Source organism: Parasteatoda tepidariorum, chromosome 8 (genome assembly GCF_982258835.1).
Source record: "Parasteatoda tepidariorum strain Cologne lab strain chromosome 8, Ptep-v5.0, whole genome shotgun sequence".
Lineage (NCBI taxonomy): Eukaryota > Metazoa > Arthropoda > Arachnida > Araneae > Theridiidae > Parasteatoda > Parasteatoda tepidariorum.
This window is the reverse complement of record NC_141762.1, coordinates 80,013,085-80,039,342: the sequence shown is the minus strand read 5'-3', so window position 1 is coordinate 80,039,342 and position 26,258 is coordinate 80,013,085. Positions and strand designations below refer to the sequence as shown.

General features: G+C 28.0%; 1 protein-coding gene across 1 annotated transcript in view; it reads left to right on the top strand.

Annotated features, from left to right (window-relative positions):
- Nucleotides 1-26,258, top strand: part of LOC107442815 (neurotrimin-like) — a 99,926-nt gene that overhangs the window by 65,843 nt on the left and 7,825 nt on the right. Inside the window, exons 3-5 of the mRNA XM_087149638.1 lie at nucleotides 22,551-22,675; nucleotides 24,758-24,965; nucleotides 25,411-25,566. Coding sequence (XP_087005764.1) covers nucleotides 22,551-22,675; nucleotides 24,758-24,965; nucleotides 25,411-25,566 — 489 coding nt within the window. The remainder of the gene's footprint in view (nucleotides 1-22,550; nucleotides 22,676-24,757; nucleotides 24,966-25,410; nucleotides 25,567-26,258) is intronic.

Genomic DNA, 26,258 nt, shown 5'->3' with positions numbered 1-26,258 from the left:
CTTTCTCGAGCCTTGGTCATCAGTTATAAAAAATGCTTTGAGTCTTTTGGTCTCTAGCGTACCTGATATATGGTTATAGATTAATAGCAATGGTTCAATTCAATAGTTGAGGAATTGGCCTTGCAACCTGGAAATTTTAGGAAAAAATTCTCTTCGAAATTGGATTGGTCTAGATCAGCCTTGTGGGCCTGCAGTACATTCTATCCTGTGTTGGTTTATGGAAACAAAAGAGCTTATCTGTTTGCTGGGGGTTAGTGAACTTTTATGACCCCTTTCCTCAAATTTCAAGGTTCTGTGGCTAACTCCTTGTTTTAGGCTAAAATAAATACTGATTGGTGGATTTTTCCAGTTTATGTTTTTTTTACGCCACAATGCGCCCTGGATTGAGTTTGCACTTCTCCTGTTCCATATTTACTGAAACTGCTATATCTAAACTTAGAACGAACTGGCTACATAAAAAAAGTTCCACGGAATTCAGAAGAAATATGCCAATTTTTACTATTAAGCAATTGCATCTTCCTCTCATTTCCTTGTATTGCATAGGTACCTTTTTAGTGAAGGGGAGAGTTGTTGGTGACTTGTTGATCGTTTAAACTTGATTTAAAAGCCTACACAAAATGGATAAGAAACAGCAGCTAAAAATCCTACAATTACTAAAAGTCGATCTTAATTTTACCAAATATTAGCTTCAAATATGCACTTTATTTAGTGCAGGTATCTTTTAGTTACTAAATTTGACACAATATTGTATAAGGATGCATTTTCGGAGAGCATTCCTTAGTTCAGGTCTTTCAATGGTTACTGAATTTTAGTATATTTTCTCTATCTCGGAAAATATTTAATTGAAATAGATAAAATTTGCATAATTTGGGAAAAATATTTAACAATGGGTAATTTGAACCAATATTTCATTTTTTAAGCAGCTTTTAGTTTGTATTTTTAAATTTATTATTTGACAGTTTTTTTTAATTCAAAAATACTCAAATGATTAAGTCAATTTAAAATTTATACGTCAAAATAAAAATCAACATTTTGAAAAAAAATATTCCAAATATTTTTTGAACAATAATAAAACAAAATAAAAAGGAAATATTTTGCAATCTTGTTAATCAGACAATTTTGTTCATTTTTTGGCTTTTTTATCTCTGTAAATTGCAATCATTTTAGCAAATTACATCTGTTTCAGATTCATTTAGAAAAATGTCTGTATATTTTACGAACAAAAATTTTTTGAACGTTCATAAAGTCTATAAAAATTGAGCAAATTATTTAAAAAAAAATAAAAGGTTTCACATGAAATAAATTTTGATCAATACTTTTTCTACAACCAAATACAAGATTTCTTTTATTCTTGTTTTTGGTTAATCTTATTAGTTCTAGAAATATAGCAAAATACTCAAAAAGTGAAGTTCAATAAAAAAAGAGTTAAATAAAAAGGGAAGTTAAACAAAAGCATATTTATAAAGTTAAAATATATTTTTTGTAAAGGCTTCGTTACTTCAAATGCCAAATGCACGAAAAAATGACATAACTAAGGATAACTACCAGAACCATTAAAAGAGAAAGTCGAATCTAATATGTCAGGATTATTTAATGTGTTATATTTTTATATTATGTATTATTCCGATTGTTTGCCTTACGTTAGCACTCGAAAAGTGCACCTTAAGTAGTAAAATAAATACTTTTAGATTAATTAAATTGCTAAAAATTAGGTCATTAAATCACATAATGCATAGTTAAGAAAATCAAACACATATTAAAACATATTCTTTATCATCGCATCAAAAGCGAAGCATCCAAAATATAGATTTTTAGTTAGAGACACATTATATAAATATCTAAATTCGTACTCATAGCAACTACACTCACATTTCTCAGGATTTTGAAACTACTCATAAATTTACTCATAAAACTTTTTCATAATCTCTTTAAATAGAAATATTCTTTTTTTATTTATAAACTGGAAAAGAAAAAGAGCATTTTGTTTATAAATGCTTAAGTGCAAACTGAAAGTTTGCGAACATACTCTTTTAATTTTATTAATTTTCAAAACATCGGCGAGTTCTTTGTGATCATGAAATAATAGTTTTTATTCGAGATAAATATGCTTAAGTCTTTTCATTTGTAATGTCTGAAAGCTTATTTCTAAATGAGGAAAATTTAGTTTTGAACTCATTTCAAAGAAGAAGAATCGTAATTTAAAGTTTTTATTTTTATTTTTAAGGCATTTTTAAATAGGAAAAAAAATTCATTTGAATTATCAAGAGTTTTCCTTCCCACGCAAAATATCAAAGTTGCAGAAGTTAAAGTTAAACATAAAAGCTCCCTAAACAAAGCACTTTGACGATTGTCTGGAAGATTATGAATGCTGAATTGAAATTATAGTGTTCTCGCTTAATATTTTCATATTTTTAAAACTCCAAGTAAAATAAACATTTATCATTCATTTTCATAACTGTTTTAGGTTTATTTCGAATTAAAAATTTTGAACAGTACTTAAGATTTGAATTTTTGTCAGAGAAAACAATATTCTTAAAAATACCAAAACCAGGCACTTTCCCAGTTGAACTGATATTAGGTCTCCGATTTAAAAATCTTAAAGGAGTTAACAAACGGGCTGTAAAATTTTTAATCAGTTTTACTTAAAACGAATTATATTTATTTAAAGTATAGGTTGAACGAATGCGGTGAGATTAATTAATTAAGTTTTGAACAGAACAATTGGCTCTAAACCTGTACGTTTTGGGGCAATAGATGAAATTTTTAAACACGATTATTTCAAATATTTAAAAAATCAGATTAGGAGTCCAAAAATATATGTAAAAACTTACTATGCTGTGAGCAAAAAAAAAAGAAAAGAAAAGAAAAACATACCATACAAGATAACTTTTGATCTAATGATCTGATCTTCACTAACTGAGACTCAATGTTAATGGTTCAAAGAGGTAACCTAAAAATATACCAATAAATTTTTAAGACGATGTTTTGAAGACACGAAAATGCAATTTATCTGAATAAACATAACTTTTTTCGGTGATTTCCTAATAGTTCCACTACAAAAATGAGTTAAAAGTATCATTTTATGAATCAGATCATTATGCACAAGTTATATTTAAGCTTTATATTTCAATATTATAGTCACGTAATGTAACGTATATATATAATTACGATTTAGTGATGAATATTCTCTAAATATTTCTTCTATTATATTTTAAATTTTACAATTTACTTTTAATATGTGCTGTGAAAATATAAATCAGATTTACTGTAAAAAATGTATATTTTTTTTGATGAAGAAAGTATTTGTTTCTATCAATTTAACATAAAATGTGGATAAAAGGTCGGGGTTAAATAAAGTCCCAAAACACTAGAGAACCCCCTTAAAACAAATCCCACTCAAGTCGGTAAAGCTTCGACCGGTGATCATCTTTTGCGCAGACTCTCTGTGTCTCAGAATCGACCATACAAGCACGTGCAGTCGCTGACTGCTTCTGTTCATCAGAAATCTTCCAGGCGTTTGGACCAGCTCTTCAGCATCATTTTTCACACCGATGCTGATCGAAGCAGAACTTAATGAGAATCACAGTTGTCTGTAACTTCTTATCGGTTTCGCTGCGCTGTGTGGTTGTTCGTGAACTAGAGATGTTGGGTTAAAGTTCGTTCGTGGATATTTAAGAAAGAAATATCCAACGCACATATATGATATAAAACTTTAGTCGTACAATATACAAACTCTTTTTTTAATGTGATTATGTACTCCAAATACTATTAGAAAGTTAAAACTTATTGAATATCTCATTGTGATTAAAATGGGTTAATTAATGCATCTAAAAATTTAATCAATAAAAAGTTATAGAATTTTTCCTGATATAAAGAAAAATAATGAAATGACAATTTGTCTTTTGGATAGACTTAACTAAAATAACCATTGAGAATATTGGAATGCTAAATTTCAAGCATGGTACTGGATATAGGTTTTAAACAATGCGTCCCGCATTGTTTATTTGTGGTGATAATATTTGGATTAATATCTAATTGTAAGTATACTATAAAATATATATATATTTTATTTTTTAATTTTCTTGTAGGGCAATTTGGAATAAATGCGTACTTCATTCATGCACAATTTATTATACATGAATATATTTCTTAGTTTTTCCCGGTTTCTATGAATCAATATTTACACATGAACCATTACACACCTGTTCCTCAAGTATGAAATTTGTTTGTTTAAAGAGGAAGTTTGTTGAGAGCTTACAGGAACCACTTCATCTATTAAGAAATGGCTTCATACTTTTTTCTACCATTTTGCCATGAAAACGAGAGTTTGTAATAAAAAGAGAATCAACGAATTCTCGAAAATTCAGTTTCGAAGTATTTTCGGAATTCATAGGATTTTTTTATTAAGAAATTGCCCAAAGTTAGAAAAAACAGACAGTCAGTTGAAGCTAGATAAAGTAAATTTAGAGATAATGAAGAAGGTTTAAATTCTATCTTTGTAGATCTGCTACAATCTGACTTGGCAATGCTTTGCAAAAAAGCAGGAAGGGCATTGTTGATATATCTACACCATTTTCTTTGAATTACATATTTTCTTTCCAGATAGGATTAGGTAACCTATTAGCCCGGTGTCATCTAATTATGATGGATAAACTCCTACGTTAGAGAACCAAATCCCCTTATGCTGAAAAGCAAATCTTTGGTAAAATTACTGTACTTTTATAGTTATACTTCTTTTAGTAAAAAAAGAACATAATTCTGGTACTAAAAATATATGGTGTTTTGACTATTAATTTGGTAATTTCTCAGTTTGATGGTAACGGTTTAGTGGGAATTCTGGTTTTCAAATTTTCAAAGTTATGCCTCTTATAATCACATTTTTAGAAAAAAGTATAAAACTGGAGCTTAAATTTAACCAAATAAATGGTTTTTGCGCCATATTGCAGAAAAAGCGATGAAATTACCAAATTTTATCGAATTTACTCCTAAACAACATGGCGATGAAAACTAATGTTATTATTAATTTTACTAAACGCCATTACCGAATTGCTTTGGTAAAAATTACCATGATTTTTGATGTTTCCATAGGGTCAGCAACAGTTTTTACTTTCTAGTAGTTTAGATCATACTTTTTTTTCAATGCTCCATAATTTTTTTTTTTTTGGTGAGAATTTCAGATTTTGGAATGTATTTTGGGGAATCATCATTGTTATATTACTTGTTTTTTTTAAATATTAAAAAAGTTTGCATTTATTAAGTTATATACAACCTATCGTGTCCAAATTAAATGTTTCTTACAGAGCGACAAAAAAAAGCTTCCATTTCGAATATCTATATATTAATATTCAGTTCTCGTTGTCAAAATTGCTTTGAACAGATCATGCAATTTTTCAATGTTCTTGTAACTTTAAAATTTTCCTTGCGCGTCTGTTTTTGTTTTATTGTCATAAACTTTTTTCAAAGCATTTGATTAACTCAATACCTTAATTCAATACTTTAGCAATTGGATAAATATAATTAAGCTTTAATTTTATAAGAATTTTTTGGAGAAAAAGTAACAAGTTTCGGTAACAAAGTAACAATAACTTTATACGACTACCATAACCACTTAAATGTTTTCAAATACCTATAAGCAACTTAATTTTAAAATTAAGTTGCTTATAGGTATTTGAAAATATTAATTTGCAGAAATTCAATTTAAAAAATCTAAATTTCTTCTCAAAGAATATTTAAAATATAAGCAAATACAAACCATGCTTTCAGCTAGAACTTTATAAGTAATTAATATGTTTTTAAAGCTTTTCTACGCAGATTTCAATTAATATAACCAATACTTTGTTAACATTTGAAGATTATTTGTATAAAAATTGAACTTTTTTGTTTTAATCTTCTATAAATTTCGTTTTAAGTTCATTAGCTATAAATAAAGCCAACTTACAGAGCCAAATATGTTATACTATTATTATTTCGTGTGATCTGCGATTCTGTAATTACATGTAGATATTTATAAGTTCTGAAAGTGCGAATTTGTGACTGTTTTCTTTTTAATTAACGTATTTTTTAAAAATAAAACAATTGTTGTTTCTTGCTCTAGAGCTTACATAAGGTTCTTTTTGTCTGTGATATGATCGGAGTGGGATATCTAGGTTTTCAAAAAAAGAGTATATTGTTAAGACAACGTCAATATATTTTATTAAATTTAGCATATCTAACTTATAAATGTTATTCATGACGACCGAAAATTTGGGAAAACAGAACGACATATCTTATTCAAACTACTTTTCTTATATTGTTTAAAGGAATATAGTTCACACATTTATAAGTGCCCCCATTTTAGTGACTTTTTCAGAATATGAAGACAATCTCGTGCTATGCCCTTTTTTTTGCTTTCACAGACGCAATGATATTATAGCACCCATTAAAGCGTCCTCAGTAACTATATTTTTCATAATCTTGTGACTAATATTTTGCACCAGTGGGTTTAAATTTTGTTAACATTCAAATTATTTCGGAAGTAAGTGTCAAGCATTTTTTCCACAAAATTCTTCCAATGATAATGAGTTATTTTATTGGATATTCAACGATTTAATTATTAAGCCAGATTCTCTTATTAATATGATATTTAAATTTGAATTAAGAAATAAATAAAAAATCACAATTCACAATTACGCAAATATATATATATACAAACATGGCAAAATAAGGATAAATTTTTATGAATAAAACGTAAAGGCTATCGTCAGGACACAATTCTTTGCAAGAGTCATTTTAAAAGAAATAAAGAATAATTATCCTAAGATAAAAATGCTCCTTATAATGTGTCTATGCTTCGAAACAAAAAAAAAGAATATTGAATGTAATCGTCAAAAAAAGAAGAAAACCGAAGGCAAGCTTACCGAAATGCAATAAATTAAAATATGCGTCAAAATTAGGATAACTAATCATACAGTTAAAAAAATTGCAAAGGAGAAAAAAGCATAATAATTTGCTTTAACCTCTATAGTGTAAAATAATTAGTAAAAATATCAAATAAACTAAAGGTAATTCAAAGATACGAGATAAAAGAATCGTAATTTTCCAAAAAAAGTTTGAGCTAAGTAAGAATATGGTAGGTGACTTAAGTTTGAATTTTTAACAATTTCTGATTTTTCCTGTACAAAAAATTTTCGTTCGCAATTAAAATTGAGAAGGATATTAACTTTTTATTTTCTTTACCAAATCATTTTTTAAAGGCAATGGTAAAAAATATTTAAATAATCATTTATTAAACATTTTATCCGATCCAATGAGTAAAGTATTTTTTCCGTAATAAGAAAAGATAATTAAGTGTTGCTAAGCAGGATATGAAGACGATTAGTTCTTAATAAAAATGCATCTGTTTTTAGACAGCTATTTTTTAGTATTTAGTGGAAAAAAATTATTTTCATTTTAAATTACGACATTGTGATAGATAATTTATTTTTTTATTTATTAATGAGTGATCAAGGAACATATGAATCATGGTGAATGTCAAAAAATTGTCTGAGAAGAAAAAATAATGATTATTTGAAACAGTAATGAAAAGCTTAATAATTGATTTAATCAGAAATATTTGCAAAAACTCTAAAATTAAGAAATTCAGTACTATATGAATTTTCTTTCGTCTTGAAAAGTAACACAACTTTAAAATCTAAAATTAAATTTAATCCTAATATTTTTAAATGCTATTGTGCAGCATTATTGGAGAAATGTTTGTAAAAACTTCTATTCTCAGAAATTCATCTGAAAAACTTTTAAATTTTAATCTTCATTAAGTTATTAATTATCGTCAGTAACATGATTAACCATCAAACAAATTTCAAATTTATTTTTTGTAAAGAAACTTTCTGAATTATCTGAAATTTTACAGAAAATAATAATGAGAAACTTATTTTTTTCTAATAAAGTAAAAATTCTTCATTTATTCTTTAACATTTTATATTTCTATTTACATATTCTTAATGAAATATACATTCTTCATCAATTCTATATTCTTTATAAATTATGCATTATTTTTATAGCTATACTATATACATAGAGTAAACTATTACGCATGTAATATCTATAAAAAGAATTTTCAAACAAATGAAATAGATAAAGTTCAAACACCGATGTGATCTTTCACTTTTTTTTTTAAAGGAAATTCTCAGTTTTCTTCCTTTAGAGGTTTTAATTCTTTAAAGTTCTCGATAAAATTACACAATTAATCACACAATTTACAGTCGCAATTTTTTTTTGTTCAAACATATTTTTTTAGACATTACATAGAATTATCTTCATTATATTTCAAGGAAACTAAAATACTAACTTGTTTTTCTCTTCATATAAAGTCGTAGTTTTGAACTTTAACAGCTATGTATTGTGTTGAGAACCTGCCGGCAGTAGTAAAATAATAAATGAAATTCGGGACTACATCAGCAATGGAGTTTCGAAGCAAACATTTTTGTAAAACGCCACCATTTTGTACATTTTGTAAAGATTTCTAAATCAAATTACGGTAAAAAGTTCTGTCACCCTGAATGCAGCATCCTCAAAATCACTTTTAATGTGAAGTCTATTTTTAATTTAAAATTTTCGTTCAATTCTATACCGTAATTCTTACAGTATTTTATTAATTACAGTGATTCAGTTATAGTTATTTCTTACTATATACCTTATAATTCGATCGTCAAAATTTACGTTAGAAATGAATTTTACAATAAAAACGAACAGACACCTTGAGTGCCAGTACATCTTATCGTAATTGGATACAGAATTTTTTACAGAATAGCTGATGTGCTGAGATACATAAAGAAACACAAGATAAAATATTTTATTAACTCCCCTGCTTTAAGTATCACAAAACTATTGCCCCTTATATATCAATTACAAGTAGAAACATTGTAAAAATTCGATGTTCGATATGCAAAAACTTTCTTCGTTATTGACGAAATCACTTCCAGGTATATATTGAGATATAAATAAGAGCAAAAATTTCTCCTAAGAGACAAATTAATTATCGTTGCTTTTTCGAATAAATTAATTTAGACGAAAATGAAGAAATATTTTGTCATTAGATTATTTTTGTCCAAAAAGAAATTAGAAAAAAATAACTCGTAATGCATAATGTATCGAATTTTCCTAATAATCACTTTATCGTGAGCACCATGTGGGTAGATCAATGTCAACCGAACAACTCAAGAAAGACACATAGAAAGTGAGATGAATTGCACACTGGCCCGAATCGAGATTCCAACCCTGAATCTTCCTAGTACAAAACCAACTCCTTGACCATCCTATAGTACCTACTCCTGATTTCCGCCTCGACATTCTAGCTAACAATCTCCCTCAATGGGCTGCGATTAGGTTCTGAGTTGAGGACACATTTTCGTCATATATTTCAGTTTTTTCACAGAGCACATAATTTCGTGACGATATAATTTTTAAAATTAACGAAATACAGCTTAAGGATTGCTGAATTGTCAAAACTGAGAGTTTTATTTCTGGGAATGAAAGTCCATATAAAATTTTGAAAGAACTCTGTCTGACGTTAATTTGATTCAATTTACATTTGCGTTACCCATACCGCCATACCGTGGCAACGCACTTAGCCACCTCTTTTCAGACTCTGATATCTTAAACGCCCTGAAACGAATTTCATCAGAAGACGTAGACTGCACCCAAGCTGGTGCCCCCACTCCAAATATCACTCCTCCACCACATCCACGAAGGACTTCCAGCCCAATTTTACGCGCACCTTGGTGTATATACGCGTTGATCGACATCTTGGATTTAACTCACCACCTCTAAGATCTTCACTGATCTTATGAGTGATGCATTAAAAAACTGCGCTACCAGAGTGTTGCATTTGCGCTACATATAGTTATATGAAACGTGCTAAGAACGTGCTAAGAACAAAGTCACGAAGAAAAGGCTTTTTATAGACAATGTTAAATAGATGGAATTAAAATCTCCATCTGTTTTATTAGAAATGGCTATTTTAGACGATCAATTTGTTTTTTGAAGCCACCTAGCCAAACACGGAAAAAATCTGTAAAAAATACCACATGGTACGAAAATGGTAGACGAATGTTTAACAAAAATCGTAACTTTCACATTGATATGGTAACGGTTTACCGAAAATTCTAGTTGTGAAAATTTTAGTTCTGTTTACAATACCTTTAGTAAAAAATACAAAACTGAAAATTAACCAAGTAAGTAATTTTCGTGCCCTATTCTAAAATATTATAATTAAATTACTAAATGTTATCACGACTTATAAAAGCATATTTAAGTGTTAATTTTAAAAAATTTACCGAAGAGGTTCGATAGAAATTAGCGAGCTTTTTGGTATTCCCGTAAAGGTAGCGATACTAAAAGTTTACCTTATTGTGTTAGATTTGATTATAATTTAACTTTAGTTTTGACCATAATTTAACACTGCAGATTCATATCTGAAATAATATTACCTTCAGCACATAAAAAAAAAATCAGAATTAAAACCAAGTATGTGAAATAAAGAAGAAACATATTTAAAAGTTTAGATCGGATTTAGTGGACATACGCTGAGAAAAAAATATGGTCAAAACTACCTAAATATGATAAAATTTGTTGTATTTCTTGCACTTTTGGAACACCAAAACACTCACGGCAATTTTTACGGAATCGGCTTGGTAATAATTTTATAAAAATTAAGAATAAAATATGGTTTTATGTTCTCTGATTATAAAAATTTCACTAAAATTTTGTAATTATATGATGATATCTTAAAGCTCAGCACAAAAATCATTTATTCGGTAAAATTCACTTTTCAGTTTCATTTTTTTACTAAATATTTCACTTTTTCACCATGTGAACGGAAAAACTAATGAACGAATGGTTTAAATACCGTATATTTTGGATAAATTAACTAGATTTATGTTTGTTTCTTTTACCAGAAGTGTTATTACTATACAGTACGGTAAATTAACAGTATTTTTTCTCAATGTACATGGTCGAACCTTAGACGTAAATTAAAATTTTAACTATCCCACAAACTGTTGAGAAACTATTAGAGAACAGTGCATGTTATGTACTACAAAAGTTCAAACCTTTGGTAGTTTCTCAAGCAATATTATGCCCGTAAAATCATAAGTTACCAGCAAAATATTGTGTAAATATTTTTTAGTGTTCTTTGTTATTAAACGTTATCTTCATAATATTCATATAAGTGAAAAATAATTTTTTATTGGAAAATCTTTCAAGAGTTTTAAATAATTTAAAATAATACATGTTTCATCCCTGAAAGTTTTGAATAATCTGTCCATTATTAAAGTATTTAAAAAAAGTTTTATCGTGCTTTTTAATTACTATATGCTTATTTCAAAATTTCCCCCTTTATGCAGGGAAAGTTTTAAGCATTTAATTCATTCTTTAAAATTATGCTTTTTTATGTCATCATAAAAAACTTTTAATCCTGAATATATTTCTTTACCATTAACATAATTGCCTCACATGCTGCTTGATAACTAAAATATCTTAAAAGATTACACCTGTTTTCTTAATAAGTGTCTTAAATCTGGAAAAGTTTTTCCTCATTTTTAAAAAGTAAACGGACATCAGCTTGTTATTTGCTGTAAATTATGCATAAAAAGCAGTGGGCGAATAACTTTATGTTTCTTCAAAAAGAATATTCTTCAGGAAGTTATGCAAATGATTTACAGTTGATTTAGAGTGTTGGTGTTTTGATTAAATGATTTAGATATGCAATTCTGAAATGGCACTTTATCAAATTGTATATTTTTCTTTAAAATATAAGTAAACTTTTATAAAATGTTAGTTTTCCGTGAGTTTATTTTATGTTATTTTTAGTAAACTGATACGATGTCTAGACAACATTTTTCATAGTCTTCGATATTATTTAATAAACATTAAACTTTTCTAAATTTCTATAAGTTATCAAAAGCCAGTAAAATTCGACACAAAGTGAATTTATAAAACTATGTTTTTGTCTCAGAAGAAAAAATTGTATTTCCACTTACAAATTTCTGTATACATGATATTTTGAAGAATGTCTTATTCATTTTACAGTTAATTTTATCGGTGCACGTATTAAAATTGTTTAACAAAATGAATTATGTAAAACTTAATCAGATCTAATTACAAGTCTACTACTTCAAATTTGTGTGTCGTGGAAAAATTTAAATTCCAGCAAATTCAAATTAAATTAATTTAAATAGGAAAAAAATGAATCGCAATAATATATTAATTTGAAATATACTTATTATTTTTTTATTAAAATGCTGCAAAAGCTTGGAATACACTCCGTTGCAGGGATAAATACAGAAATAGCAAAAAATTGAGCATATTTAATGTAAGGAAGAAAAAAAGGTCCAACCCTGATTATATTTAGCTCCAATATATGCACTTTCACAAACTAAGAGCCAATCTTAAAGGTTTATGGAGTTAACTGTTAATATGCTAATCAAACAGAATTCTCTTCCGTCAACATTGTTTTTATTTACTAAAAATCAATATTTTCTTAAAAATATAAGCATATAAGTAAAAAATAATAAGTATGCAATCTTAAGAATTATATACCAGAATATATTGTAAAAAATTCATTATCAAATTAGTGTCAAAAAGTGTCAACACTTTTGCATCATCCGTAAAATTCGTTTTACTATAAAATCCATTTTCGCTGTTATTATACAGTAATATTACAGTAATGTTTTGTTAATTAATGTCATTCAGTAAATACTGGGAAAATTGCCATATGTCAAGTTTTTCCATGTTTTTTTAAAAATAGTTTTTAAGGTGAAAAGATACTGGCACCCTGAGTACTTTACTTTTTTTACCGTAATTTGATCTGAAATTTCTTACAGTGCATATAAACACTTGAATTGTTTACAAGAATAATAAGAATAATTTAATATTGTTTGTTAATGTCAATAGAAGTAAAATATAAAAAATAATGATAGGAAATATAATTAACTGAAAATAATTTGATTAATCGATGAGAAGAAATCAACACGAAGTAGTTTTACTAAAGAAAGAGACTAATAACATTAAAACCATTGTAATAGAGAACTGTGTCTATCATTATGTAATTGAGATATATCTACATAAATATATTAATATTTTGAAAATTTATATGCATCTCTCAACACATAATATCTAAACATTTAATATTTACTTTATTTTTGTTCTTTTATTTGTTCTGTTATATTCGACATTTATAAAATGCAAGCTTATAAAACAATGATCTCATAAGCGATAAATAACTTTTTCTGTATTAATGATGCAAATTGTTACAAATTAGTAATGAAAATTTCAACTCTTTAATATCATCTCTGCAAAGTGTAGAGTTGCCCACAGGGTATTTTTTACTAGAATTTTAATGGTTGATAAATTTTAAAATAGCTGTTTAGTTTTAAATATTTTTATTTCATGACACGGGTGTGGCTCCTACATTTTCTATTATAAAGAGAACTTTATTAGAGAGGTTGAAAATGAAGCTAACAAGTTCCAATATAGCTCGAAAATTTGAGGGCTTAAAATGAAGACTTAACTATAGTAACTATACCATTGATTACCTTAAAATAAGTGCAAAAAAACAACAGTGCCTTAATATAGTCTTTTAATTTTTACCAGAGCAATGCTGGTTTCAACATCAAGTTTATATACACACACACTTTTATACTTTTGACGATTCAGCAATCTTTCAGTTACATTTCGTTAATTTTGAGAATCACGTTATTCGTGACAAAACAGGAGTTCTCAAACGTATATTGAAAATGTTCCCTCAGCCTCATAGCAGTGCAATGTGGAAGTTACTTATCAAAAATGAAGAAACTAGAATGAAAACTTGACGATCGAAAATGAAGTGAGGAAACGTACTGATCGGCATGTTTAGGGATTATGGAGTTGTCCTCATACCAGGAAGATCCAGGGATCGGATCCCGCTTCGGACATGGCCATAAACTATCTATCTGTCCTATCTGTTGTGTTGTTTGAGTGACATCGATAGATTGAGTGACTGATAAAGTGATTGTTAGGAAAGTTAGTCATATTAGGCCCAATGAATGTCTTATTTGTGAGTGTCTTAAAAAATAAATAAAGATTTTTTATTTTTGTAATTTTGACGAAATTTATTTTCTCAAAAAAGTGACGATAGTTATTTTGTCTTTTTCACAAAAGTTTTCTCAGAGCATATACTCAGAGAAAATGGTTTCGATAAAAACGAATAAATAATTGTAAAATTTAAGCATCCATTTTTTAACAAAATCTACAAATGCATATAAATTTTCTCTTTTACGAAAAAATAAAGTTACATGAACAAATAACATTACATTTTCATGCATTCATTTTCTAAAAGTGTATTTCGAACATTAAAAAAAATTAATAATGAATTTTTTCTCTCACAATTATAGTAAATGAATGCTTCAGGTTCATGCATTTTCAGCTTAAAATCAAATCTCATCAATTCATCAATCAATCTCATCAATTTGCTCAAAATCAAAGTTAGAAAAAAAAAAGATAAACGCCGCCGTTGCTTTTAGTTACTTGAATTCGGCAGTGTCATAAGGTGCAACACACTCTCCTACTTATGATAATATTTTCAGTATTTATTCTGAAATTCTTCTACATTTTTCTCCACAAAATAAATTCTGCAAACAACTTAATTATGTAAACATATGAAATGCTTAAAAAACGGGTCAAATGTTTTCAAATTCTCTAAAGGTTTTCTTTTTCTTCTTCAAAAACTGTCTATGAGAGAAAATCATATAAAAGAAAGAAAAAAAAAACAACATGACTCCTATACTTATGACATTTTATATATCCCTTATGATTATAAGAGCATTTTCTGCAAAATTTGTTTTCTAATTCTGTTATTCTATAGATGAAGTTTTATAATAAATTAATTTGCTCGATTACTATCTTTTAATTAGATTTAATACAGAAGCCGTTTTGTTACCATTAACGTTTTGACGAATGAAATGAGTTCTAAGAATTTTGCTTTCAAGCATAAGATTACCATAACAGTCTCAGAATGAATCTATCTGTTAAATACTTATTTATATTTCGATTGCTAAATTAGGTTGTTTAATGTTTTATCCTTATTGCTATTAAATAATCGCGCACGAAACTAATATCTTTGAAAAATTATATACACTTTTCTTTTCCATACTATTCATCGAACATATGTTGAATTGGAATAACCTTGCATAAAGCTTATTAAAAGTTAAATATACACTCATTTATAGTGCTTATTCAGACTAAAATCAAATAATTGAGACTCTATAAAGTTTAGAGAAAGTTATTCATTAAAAAGCATCGCTTTGAAATTTAAATTCTAACTAAAATATAAAATATGCATTCATAGTGTGAAATTTTTTTAACAAAGTGATAAAAAATACTTACTAATACTTAAGTATTACTTTTACTTTCAAAGTCTTTATCTTTAATAGTGAAAGAAATCGCGTTATTTGCTTACAAATATCGTGACATTGTTTCCCAGTATAACTTGCAATTGTACTGAAACAGTTTTTTTTTTCAATTCTAATCTATCATGGTGTTTCGCATAAACATTTAACGCCTGCGATTTTGATTTGAAGAAGTATCCTAACCGGGGACAAGAACTGTGTTTCGTTTTCTCGGATCGCTTTCAGTGGGTTCGTTTTCTCGGGATGCGGGGCTCGGCCCACTTCAAAAAATATTTACTCCTCCTCCAAAAAACGAATCGATTAAGTAAAAATTCATTTTATCATGGTGATTAAAATATATGTTTGTCTTCGAATCTGACATTCAATCCATCACACAATTTGGATTCAGGAAATCCCCTATAATTAAATTCATATCTATATGCATGTGAGACTGATTAGTAATGACAATAATTTATGTCAAAAAAGTTGCTATTTCTTTGCTATCATTGCAATAAATCGAACATATTTAACACAGGATGAAATATTCGAAGAAGTAATTCTAGTAAAAGACCGTAATTATGGTTCTATCCCCTATAATTATGGTTCTAAAAACCAAAATAAACGATATTTACACCATTCATTTAGTAATTCTCTTGTACTTATGCTAATAGTTTACAGGAAGCTCTGGTTTACGAAATTATAGTTCTTATTACCACGCATTTGGTAACAAAAAAACTAAACTGAAAAGTAAATTTTACCGAAGATATGGCTTTATGCCCTGCCCTAAAGTATCATAATAAAATTACCAAATTTTATGATATTTATCAAATTTTATGACACATTACAAACAGCACTTTATTTCTTATTCTTTGTAAAATCATTACCAAATCACTATGTTAAAAATTACCGATTTTGTTCGGTTTTTCAATCAAACCAAAAAAAAACAATAAATTTTACCATCTTCTGGTAGTTTTGCTCCTCTCAGTTAAGAGAACCGGGTTCGAATCACAGCAATGACCGGTCGATACGAATTCTGCATCCGATTTGCTCCAACCACAGTGCTGCCGTAAAATACCATCAGTGGATGACGGATCATGGGTTAGAGTTTCCTTACCGTCAAGCTAACCTTGGGAGGATTTCATGGTTTTCCTCTCCATATAACGCAAGTGCGGGTTATTTTCTTAAAAAAGTCCTCCACGAAAGCAAATTTCTCCGAATACTTAATCTAGGAGTTCCCTTTTCCTCTAGATTGGGTTCAAACTTACAAGGCTACCGAGTTGAACATTCGTAGCTGTAAACAATAAAAATTGAGTCTGCTGTTCAGCGACGGCTATGAAATTAAATACTTTTTTGATCAGTGTAGATTTTCAGACTGCGTAAGAAATTATATTAAATAATTTCAATCGAATGAATCAAACTAGTATTTTAAAAATCATTTATTATCAATCAAGTTTTTAGAACAGTTACTATGCTTTTGGTACCTAAATTTAAACTAAATTTCAAATTCTATCTCATATTACAAAACCAAATTTTATTTTTAATTTCGTTAAAATCACCCCCAACGAGCTTCTGTAAAGGAAGCCAAGTATTTTGGTGTTCCTAAAGAACTAGAAATTCTTTAAATTCTACCTTATTATGGTAGCTTTGATCACGTTTTTTTCAGTGCACTATCAAGAGAAGTTGTGAAATGCTACCGCATGATTTTTCGAAAAATCTCTCCTCTTGCGTCGTGGTATTTTGAAATCTGTTAAGATCTTTATGAAATGCAACGTTGTCACTATAAATTGGATAGCAATTCTCAAAAGGTGTTCTATACAACCCTAGGATTCCGTGGAAAGTAAACAATGGCCCCCGAGGTTTTTAATTTTAATGGTAATAATTATATGTATATCTATGATCTTAAATTATTCGGTTGCTTATATGATTAAATATTTCGGTTGCTTATATGATTAAATATTTCGGTTGTTTATATGATTTTATATATGTAAAATTCAACAATGTTGTGAACAAATTTTGAAAAGTGTAGGCATTCATATGAATTTCCATAAATATTTCTTACGGATATCTTCAATTCAAAATGAAATAAGTAAATTCAAGAAAAAAGAATTACATTTCTTCTATTCTACGTTCGTACCAGTTTTTTTTTAAAAATCATAATTAAGCCTATTTCATTCATTTTAGCATATAGCAAGATGAAAATTATAATATTAAATATTTCGTTCTTCACATTAAATACACATGGCAATCGGCGATCTTTCTTTGGATAAGGATTGTATATTTACAAATCGCTATTGATTATCCACTAAAAGAAGATCTATCGTTTAGGTTTCCACTGCCGAAAAATATTAGTGTCCACTGTGATATTTAATATTTGACACGATTGATTTAGTCAAAATTTTAAAATAAATCAAACAGAATGATATATGTTAAAATAGGTTAAAACCTACTCTAAAAAAATAAAAAACTGAGAGTAAATTTTGCCGTCGTTTATACGATGAGAAAAAAAGTATGGTCATAAATAACATAATATGGTAAAATTTACCCTGTGTCTGACTTATCAAATACGACAATGAATTTGATAATTAAAAAATAAAGTATATTTTTATAATATGTGATAAAATTTATTAATTTTATGATATCTTAGATCATGTAGTAAAAACCATTCATTTTGTTAATATACTAGATTTGTATTTTTTACGAAATGTGTGATAAAGAACTAAAATTTTGAAAACCAGAATTCCGGTACACCGTTACCATATGAACGGAAAAACTACCAAATAATTATTTAAATATTCTTTGACCAAAAATTTCATCGCCATTCACTATGATAATGAAACCAGTATTTTTTTTTCTCTGCATACCCTTAGTAGCCTCAATCATCCATTATCTGCGGAAATACTCTCATTGAGGTTTTCCTGATCTTTACGGAAAGATAAGGCCATGGCATACTCAATTTTGAAATATGATCTCGTAATATGCTTGACATTCTATTTCATTACTCATTCCCTACTGGTATTTTTCTCTTGCATTGACCAAATGTGCCAATCCTCTATGAGAGGAAAAGTATGCGTGGCAAAAGAAATAAACAGTATTTAGTATTTATCAAAATATTGCTTTTTTATACCGTCGAAAATGAGTGAGAAACTTGAGAATTCAAGAACATAAACAGTGCAATTATTATTGGATGAAATTCGAACTTGCATTTTGTGCGGTGGTTTCAGAAATTATGTCTCTCAATATCCACAAAATGGGTGATTTTAGGGATTAGTATAAATTTTACGTACTAGCTATGAAGCAATAAGTTAGGAATAAAATACGAAACGTAAACAATAGTTTTTAAAATAACACTGATGTTTCGGAAAATTGCAATGCGTTAAAAGAATTGTCAAAAATTATTATTTGCGTGTTTCACTTCGAATTACATTTCGCGTAAGTTTGTTCCAATGTGCATAATTCAAAATCGTAATTTTTACAAATACTGTAAGACATTTAGGATCAAATTACGGTTTTTAAAAAAAAACGATGCTTTGGGTGCATCATAATCCATTTTTCTATTTTCCATCAAATCCATTTTTCGGTAAAATGCATTTTTATCGCAAAACATTCTACGTAATTTTTACATTAATATTTATTTAATTAGAGTGATTCCGTAATTTCATGGTAATTATATCTGGAACAGTTAAGGTATATCAGATTTTATTTGTCTCGTAACACACATTTTGTAGTAAAAAAAATTTTTTGCACTAAAATAAACCGGCACCCTGAGTGTCAGTTTCTTTTACCGCAATTTATTCAAACATTGTTACAGTGAACGTGAGTGCATAAAACATTAAAGTACGAAACCAATTATTTTCATTAACATTTGTTTGTGTTTATGCATTATTTGAAAATTTAACATTTAGGTGAATATGTACGTTTCACCAAGTAAAATGAATGTTCATTGTTAGAAACGCTAGATAAAAAAAGTATTTTAACCTAATTGATGATTTAAACATAAAATGGACAATTTATAAAACAAACTTTCTTTACTTAAAGAAAAAGTAAATTTATTGCCACGTTTAGATTAGGATATCAATGCAAAATTGATTCTTCAAGCATATAATTCCCGGAAAATAATGGACAACCAATGTACCAAATTTATATTAGTAATCTTCCGCGAAGAAAACCTGGTGATTCTCTTAAGAATTTAGAATACTTCCCACTAAAATCAGTTACTACAATTTACCCAAAATCTTTTTTCAGAAAATTAAAATCTTCTTAAAAACACACTGTCTCATATATATATATATATATATATATATATATATATATATATATATATATATATATATATATATATATATATATATATATATATATATATATATATATATATATATATATATATATATATATATATATATATATATATATATATATATATATATATATGTATGTCTTCTATTTAATTAAGCAAAGTAGTAATCTACTATGAGTATCATTTAATTAATTCCAAACATTTTAACGGTAAAAGTATCCTCTTAAGGATAAAACCAGATACGTAGGATATTCTCTGATTATCATTACTTAAATTCACCTAGGGCTAATAAATTAATTTGTTAATTTGTTTAAGATAATTACCCACAAAAAACTATAGCAAATGAGAGTCAGAAATGTTTATTTTATAATGTATTCCGATTGAAATAAATAAACAGAATATCCAATCTCCCAAAAAAGAAATTTTTTTAGATTTAAAGCAATCTGGGAAATCACTGTATTTATTATAAAAGCTATGACATTTGCTGCGTTTTATATTTCTCAGCAGGGCATACTGAGAATTCTAAATAAACAATGCTGGTTACAAAAAAGAGATTTATATTCGCAAGGATAAGAGTTTAGATAGTGTTTTTAATTAGTTTTTTTCGTCATTGGAAATGTTTTTTGAATTCTTCGCATGCTACAAAATATTTCTTTTAGGTTATAGTTATTAAATTATATTTGCTGTAAGATATCAAAACATTTATTGAAAAGTTTAACATATATCTCAAATATATTTTTCATGAATTGCAAGAAGCACGTTTTATCAACATAAAAATAATAATTGATTGTGAAAAGATCAAAAAGTTGGTTTAGATAATGTATGAAGCTGCAACTTTCTTAATACAAACACTAATGATTTCAAGTAGCTCACATTTTTGACAAAAAAAGAATACAATCACTACTCGTCTCTAGAAAGATTCTTACTTTCACTATGCTAATAAATAAGGAATCGCATTTGCATAAACTCCTTCTTCATTCAAACATTAAGAAGAGAATTTTAATATTTTTTTATTTCTTTTTTGAAATGTGTCCCCTTAATATAGTTTCGGAGTTTGAATTTTAATATTTCACAAATTTTTAAAGTTTTGATAAAAGGTTTGGAAATCTTGATAAAACTTGATTTAAACTTGATTTAACTTGATTAAACTTGATTTGAACTTGAAGTAAAAAAAAAACATTGTTTTGGTCAATCTATGCCTTACTGTAATGTAACTATAGAGTTGAAATATGATGTGCTTAAAATACAGTTTACAATTATAAACTAAAAAATATTGTTTTCGTTCTTTTGAAATTCGAATTTGTTTGAATGTTATTGCACTTAACATTTTGTATTTTTTTTTAAATATTATCATAGCTCTGCTCTCTTACAAAGTTAATGAAAACTCATTTTAAAATAATTGAACAGAAGTCAATTATTTATATGAATTTCAATTTCGTCCCTGTTAAGAAAATTAAGCCTGTTCTTAACTAATCAAAGAAGATGCTTACTGTAAAGGGTAAAAATTCAAAATACTTCCAAAGCTTTCAAATCGTTGTCTTTGTACTCAATTGAGATTTATGCAGCATGACACTCAGAATGATGCATATCTCAAAACTTTTTTCAAGCTTTATTTGCGTCAACCAATAATGTGTATTTAATTCTGCATAAAAGTGAGTTTTCTGAATTTGACTATTACTGGTAGATTCGCATACTACTCCTAACTTGTGCCAACTATAGTACTGACATAAATTTTCCCTAGTGATATAACATATAGGGCTAATAATACATAGTTAAGAATTCCCTAGCTAATTGACTAGCGGTTTTTCGGGAACGGCGGTCAGTGTTTTCCTTTCCATGTAAAATGAAACAGCGACTTATGATAGACAAGATACTAAGTCTATTGTAAATCCCTGGTGATGGGACATTATAAGACTGTTTGTGGCTTTCTGAGTGAGACTCTCAATAAATAAAAAAAGGGGGAAATTCCGTTCCCTCTTCTGTTTGCTGCTCTCACTTGCATTTTATTGATATATCTGTTGCTATTGCAATTACGTAAGGCAGATCTTGATTTTTTACACTCGTATTTGTAGTATTGATGTAGTGGTATAAGATCATGAATATGGTAAAAGACCATGGTAGTGAAGAAAAAACTCTTGATGCAACTAATCATATCCGGCATGTTGCCAGAATATTCTATATTGTCATGTAGATTATTTTAAATCAATGTCACAGCCATGTCACTCATTCGGGTGCGGATGTACCGGACCTGGGTTTTTCTAGCGGGACCTAACACATGCTAGAAGAAAAATTCCGAATGCCTTTATTGGGACCGGACAGACGAATAAATGTTTTCTCTATGCGAGCTCATAAAAGTTAGTTTGTTCCGATGCTTTACCCAGCTGTCTATACGGGTTATGTCTATTTGGGTTAAAATTTACAGAATACGAAGAAGAAAATTTACAACCGCAAATAGTGTTAAACTTTTATAGCCATTAAAAATTCATATCTGTTAAATATACTATTTAACTATTTTATTGAATCAAAAATTGTTAACTGTTATAGCGAATCAAACATTATTGCACAGTAAAACATTTAAAAATTATAGTTCCTTTTCTTTTCGGGAAGAAAGGACTAAAATATTTCCAAAGCGCTAAAGAACGAAAATGCGGATAAAAAGAATTTGAAAGCAAAACTAATTATTTGTAATTTTTAACTAAAATATGAGGAATGGGGAAATATTATATTACTATATCTTAACACATGTTTTCCTGAAGTACTTACAAATTACAATTTTGTAAAATGATATATACTATATTTTTATGATATAAGCAAAGTATTTTGTAATTAGTAAACTAATGTGTTTCTTACAGCAATTTCTATCCCTGAAGTGGATATCAGTCACCCTGTGTTTGCCGAGCCAATACCAAATATCACTGTAACGGCAGGAAGAAACGTGAGCTTACCATGTGTCGTAGACAATCTCCAAAATTATAGGGTAATACATTTATATAATCTTAGTTACTTTGTATATAGTGCAAAAAGCTGTGTCATATGTCCATGTAAAATATTTTAACAGTTTACTCAAGAATTGCTTATTATGCATGATAGAAAAAAATATTGGTAGCTACCAAAATTATTTGAAATTTTACCATTTTAGCAAATTAAAATACACTGTAAAAATACATGTTGCTTTTTGGGAATTTGTCCGTTTAATTAACTGTTCAATACCGTTTCGTAGACAAAATGGTTTTTCTCCGTTTTTCACAATAATTACAAACGGTTTTAAGCAGTGAAATTCCATCATTCGCATATATCTTTCTTCCAAATATTTTAGGAACATTTTCTATACTTGATCTTAATTTTTTAGCAATTATTTCATGATTTAAACATCGTATAAAGAAAACTTCCTGCGATTCGACTTCATTCTCAAATTATTAGTATATTGAATTGAAATTTTCGCTACCTCAATTTCTTCATTTCCTCACTTGAGTTCAAGAACAAAAGGCTTGCGTCCCGATAAAGTAGTCCAGGTTTGAATTCCAGCGATAACTAGTCAATACAAATTATACTGACATAAAATATTTGCTTAGTAATTTTCTCAGAGAAAACTTGTTCCCATATAGTGAAACTCTGTGGAGACAACAAAAGTATTTTTAGTTCAAAAACGTGCTTTGTTACGGTAAAAAATCAGCCTAATTACGGATTTCCTTTTACGGATAAAACTTGTTCTAGCATAATAAAAGTATGTTAAGGCTACGAAGTAGCTTTATAAAGTTTACGGTTCTGCACAACTAACCCAGCTGCCGGTTTAAAATTGTAAAATTAGCGGGATTTCTTTTACAGTGCATGGTATTCAACGAATATAATTAAAAATATACATATTCGTTTAATACATCAATTTTTTTAATTCCGATCTAATAGTTAATTAAACATAATAACTAATTAGGATCGTATAGAGCAAATAAGTCAATCTTATTAAGATAGGAGGGATTCATAGTTTTCTGGATTAATTAATTTTGGTAAAAATTTTACCAGACACTATTAAATAGACCACTTTCTTTTAGCATGAAATTGTACGCAATTAAATTTTATCGATATATTTTTAGCTAATAAGAATGTGCAATAGACAAGGCAAGGTATTATGAGGAATATTTCCATTTTCTTTCGCAATCAAAACAACAAAAGTGTGAATATCATTATACACATAAAAATGTATGGATTGGTCTTGAAATTAAATATATTCATACAATATTTTCTCTAACTATTACATACAATTCGCTCCATATAAAGTACACTCCATACACTCGTATATATATATATATATCTTTCTTGCTAGTGAAATTGCAAAGTCTTTGTAATTTAACTTGCAAGAAATAATAACAGTTTTATCAATCAAATATAAATAGCACAAGTACATAGTGCACTAAGTTAGAAAGTTAGTTATCGAAAAATAAAAATACACGAAAGATAGAAGTTAATAATAATTAATTAATTATTAATAATAAAAAAATAATCGCAGTGATAGGGTATAAGTATTTCCTCTCATGCATTCATGTTTAAGTTCACTTTTAAGGATAGATGGCGCTGTTGATAGAAAATCTATATGTCAAATAAATATAGCTGGATATCATATTCCATTTCCACTGATTGCCGCTGATGGTGAATATTTTAATAATAATAATAATATAGCAATACCTTCATTCATTAAAACATTTCAAAAATTGTAACGTGATTTTCCTTTTATTTATTAATTTATTTTTCTTCTATTATCCACATTACCATCAGTTGAAAAGTGTTGAGCTAAATAAAAAACTCAGGAAAATGTATGACCCTGTCCCATGAACTTATTGCAGAATATAATTCATTTTGTTTATCCTTAATTACTTTATGTCTCAAAATGTTTAGGATATCTTGTCCAATTTAAGACATTTAAATAAGTGTATAATGTTCTAATATCATAATATGAAATATGACGTAAAAAATAGCAGACTTAACTTTCAATGCTACATTCTATTTTTTATTGTTTAAACATGTTCATTTTCATAAAAAAAATATTTATTGTACTTCATATTTTTAGGTTGCTTGGATACATACAAATAAATATACTCTTCTGACGTTACAAAACAGAGTCATTACAAGAAGCTCCCGATTCAAAGTAAGCAACAACAGTCTCAGAACATGGTTTCTACATATTTATAACGTACAAGAACGGGATAGAGGAGAGTATATGTGCCAAATCAACACTATTCCAATGATGACGCAAGTTGGATATTTAAAAGTAAATGGTAAGCTACTAGATCATCTCGAAACCATAAAAATTTTTAGCGGAATACAAAATACAGCTGTTCAACCAGTAGAAATGTGAAAATATATTATGAAAACTTAAAAATGGATCAAAATTCTTTTTCAACTTTGAAGGTTCAGATCCAAATATTCGGAAAATTTTTAAGAAACACTTTTTTTCTGTTATTTTGTCTCATGTATTCCACAAATATTGTTGTTTTTAACAAACATTATTTTAACTATTTATTTACTGTTGGTACAACTAATAATCCGAAACAACTGGTACTATCAGGTGCCGCTGGTGAAATGGTAAGATTGCATAAGTTTCATACTATTTGATTCTTTTGTTTTCTTCTTTGATTACGAAAATACTTGATAAATTATTCTTTGTAGAGTGTTATTTGCTGAAAAAAAAACTTTAAGTGGTGAAAAATCATATGATTTCAGTTCCACCATATCTTGATGAAAAACATACAAGTTCAGACACAGATGTGAAAGAAGGGAGTGACATTAGTTTACGGTGTTTAGCAAAAGGTTTCCCGGAACCGGAGAACACGTGGAGGCGAGAAGATGGTCAAGAAATATCATTAGGAAAAAACAAAGGTAATAAAATTTTGAAAACTTAAAAAAATGATAATTTGAAAATAAGTTGTAACGTATATCCTTACTTAAGGTTTTCATTTTGTATTTTGAGTTAAATGCTAAGCAATAGAATATTCTAAGATTTTATCACAATTATTTTTTATATAAAACTTAGCTTATTATTTAATACATGCTTAACTAAATTTACTTGTCTACCTTCATTAAAAACACGCTAAGAAATCACTTGAGAAATAATCACTATGTCAAATTTTAAGAAATAAACACAATAATAATTACTCAGCTTGACTTGCAGGCACAGAAAGCTTCAGAATATCTTTGTAATGTCCTTTGAAGCTTTGATTCAAGCTTATACAACTATCGTAAAATTTTAAACTTTTAAGCACTTATGCTAGAGGATACACGAGGCTTCGAGCTTGAGTACAAAGGGAAAGCCAGTGGCAACATTGAATCGTCCAAGAAGCAGGTCACTAAGAGGCAAAATTTGATTCCGGTAAGACTTGGTAATTCTAATAATCTCTGACGTTAGGTAGTAAATATTTGGAACGGCATAAGAAGAATAAAAAGATGATGCGATATCAAAAATTAAGTAACACGTGTCCCTCTTTCTTCTATGGTGTCTGTTCACTGTTACCCCTTCAAGTACCACCTGCATTCTAATGGTTTTCAGAGCCTTCAAAAATGCTTTGTAAAGT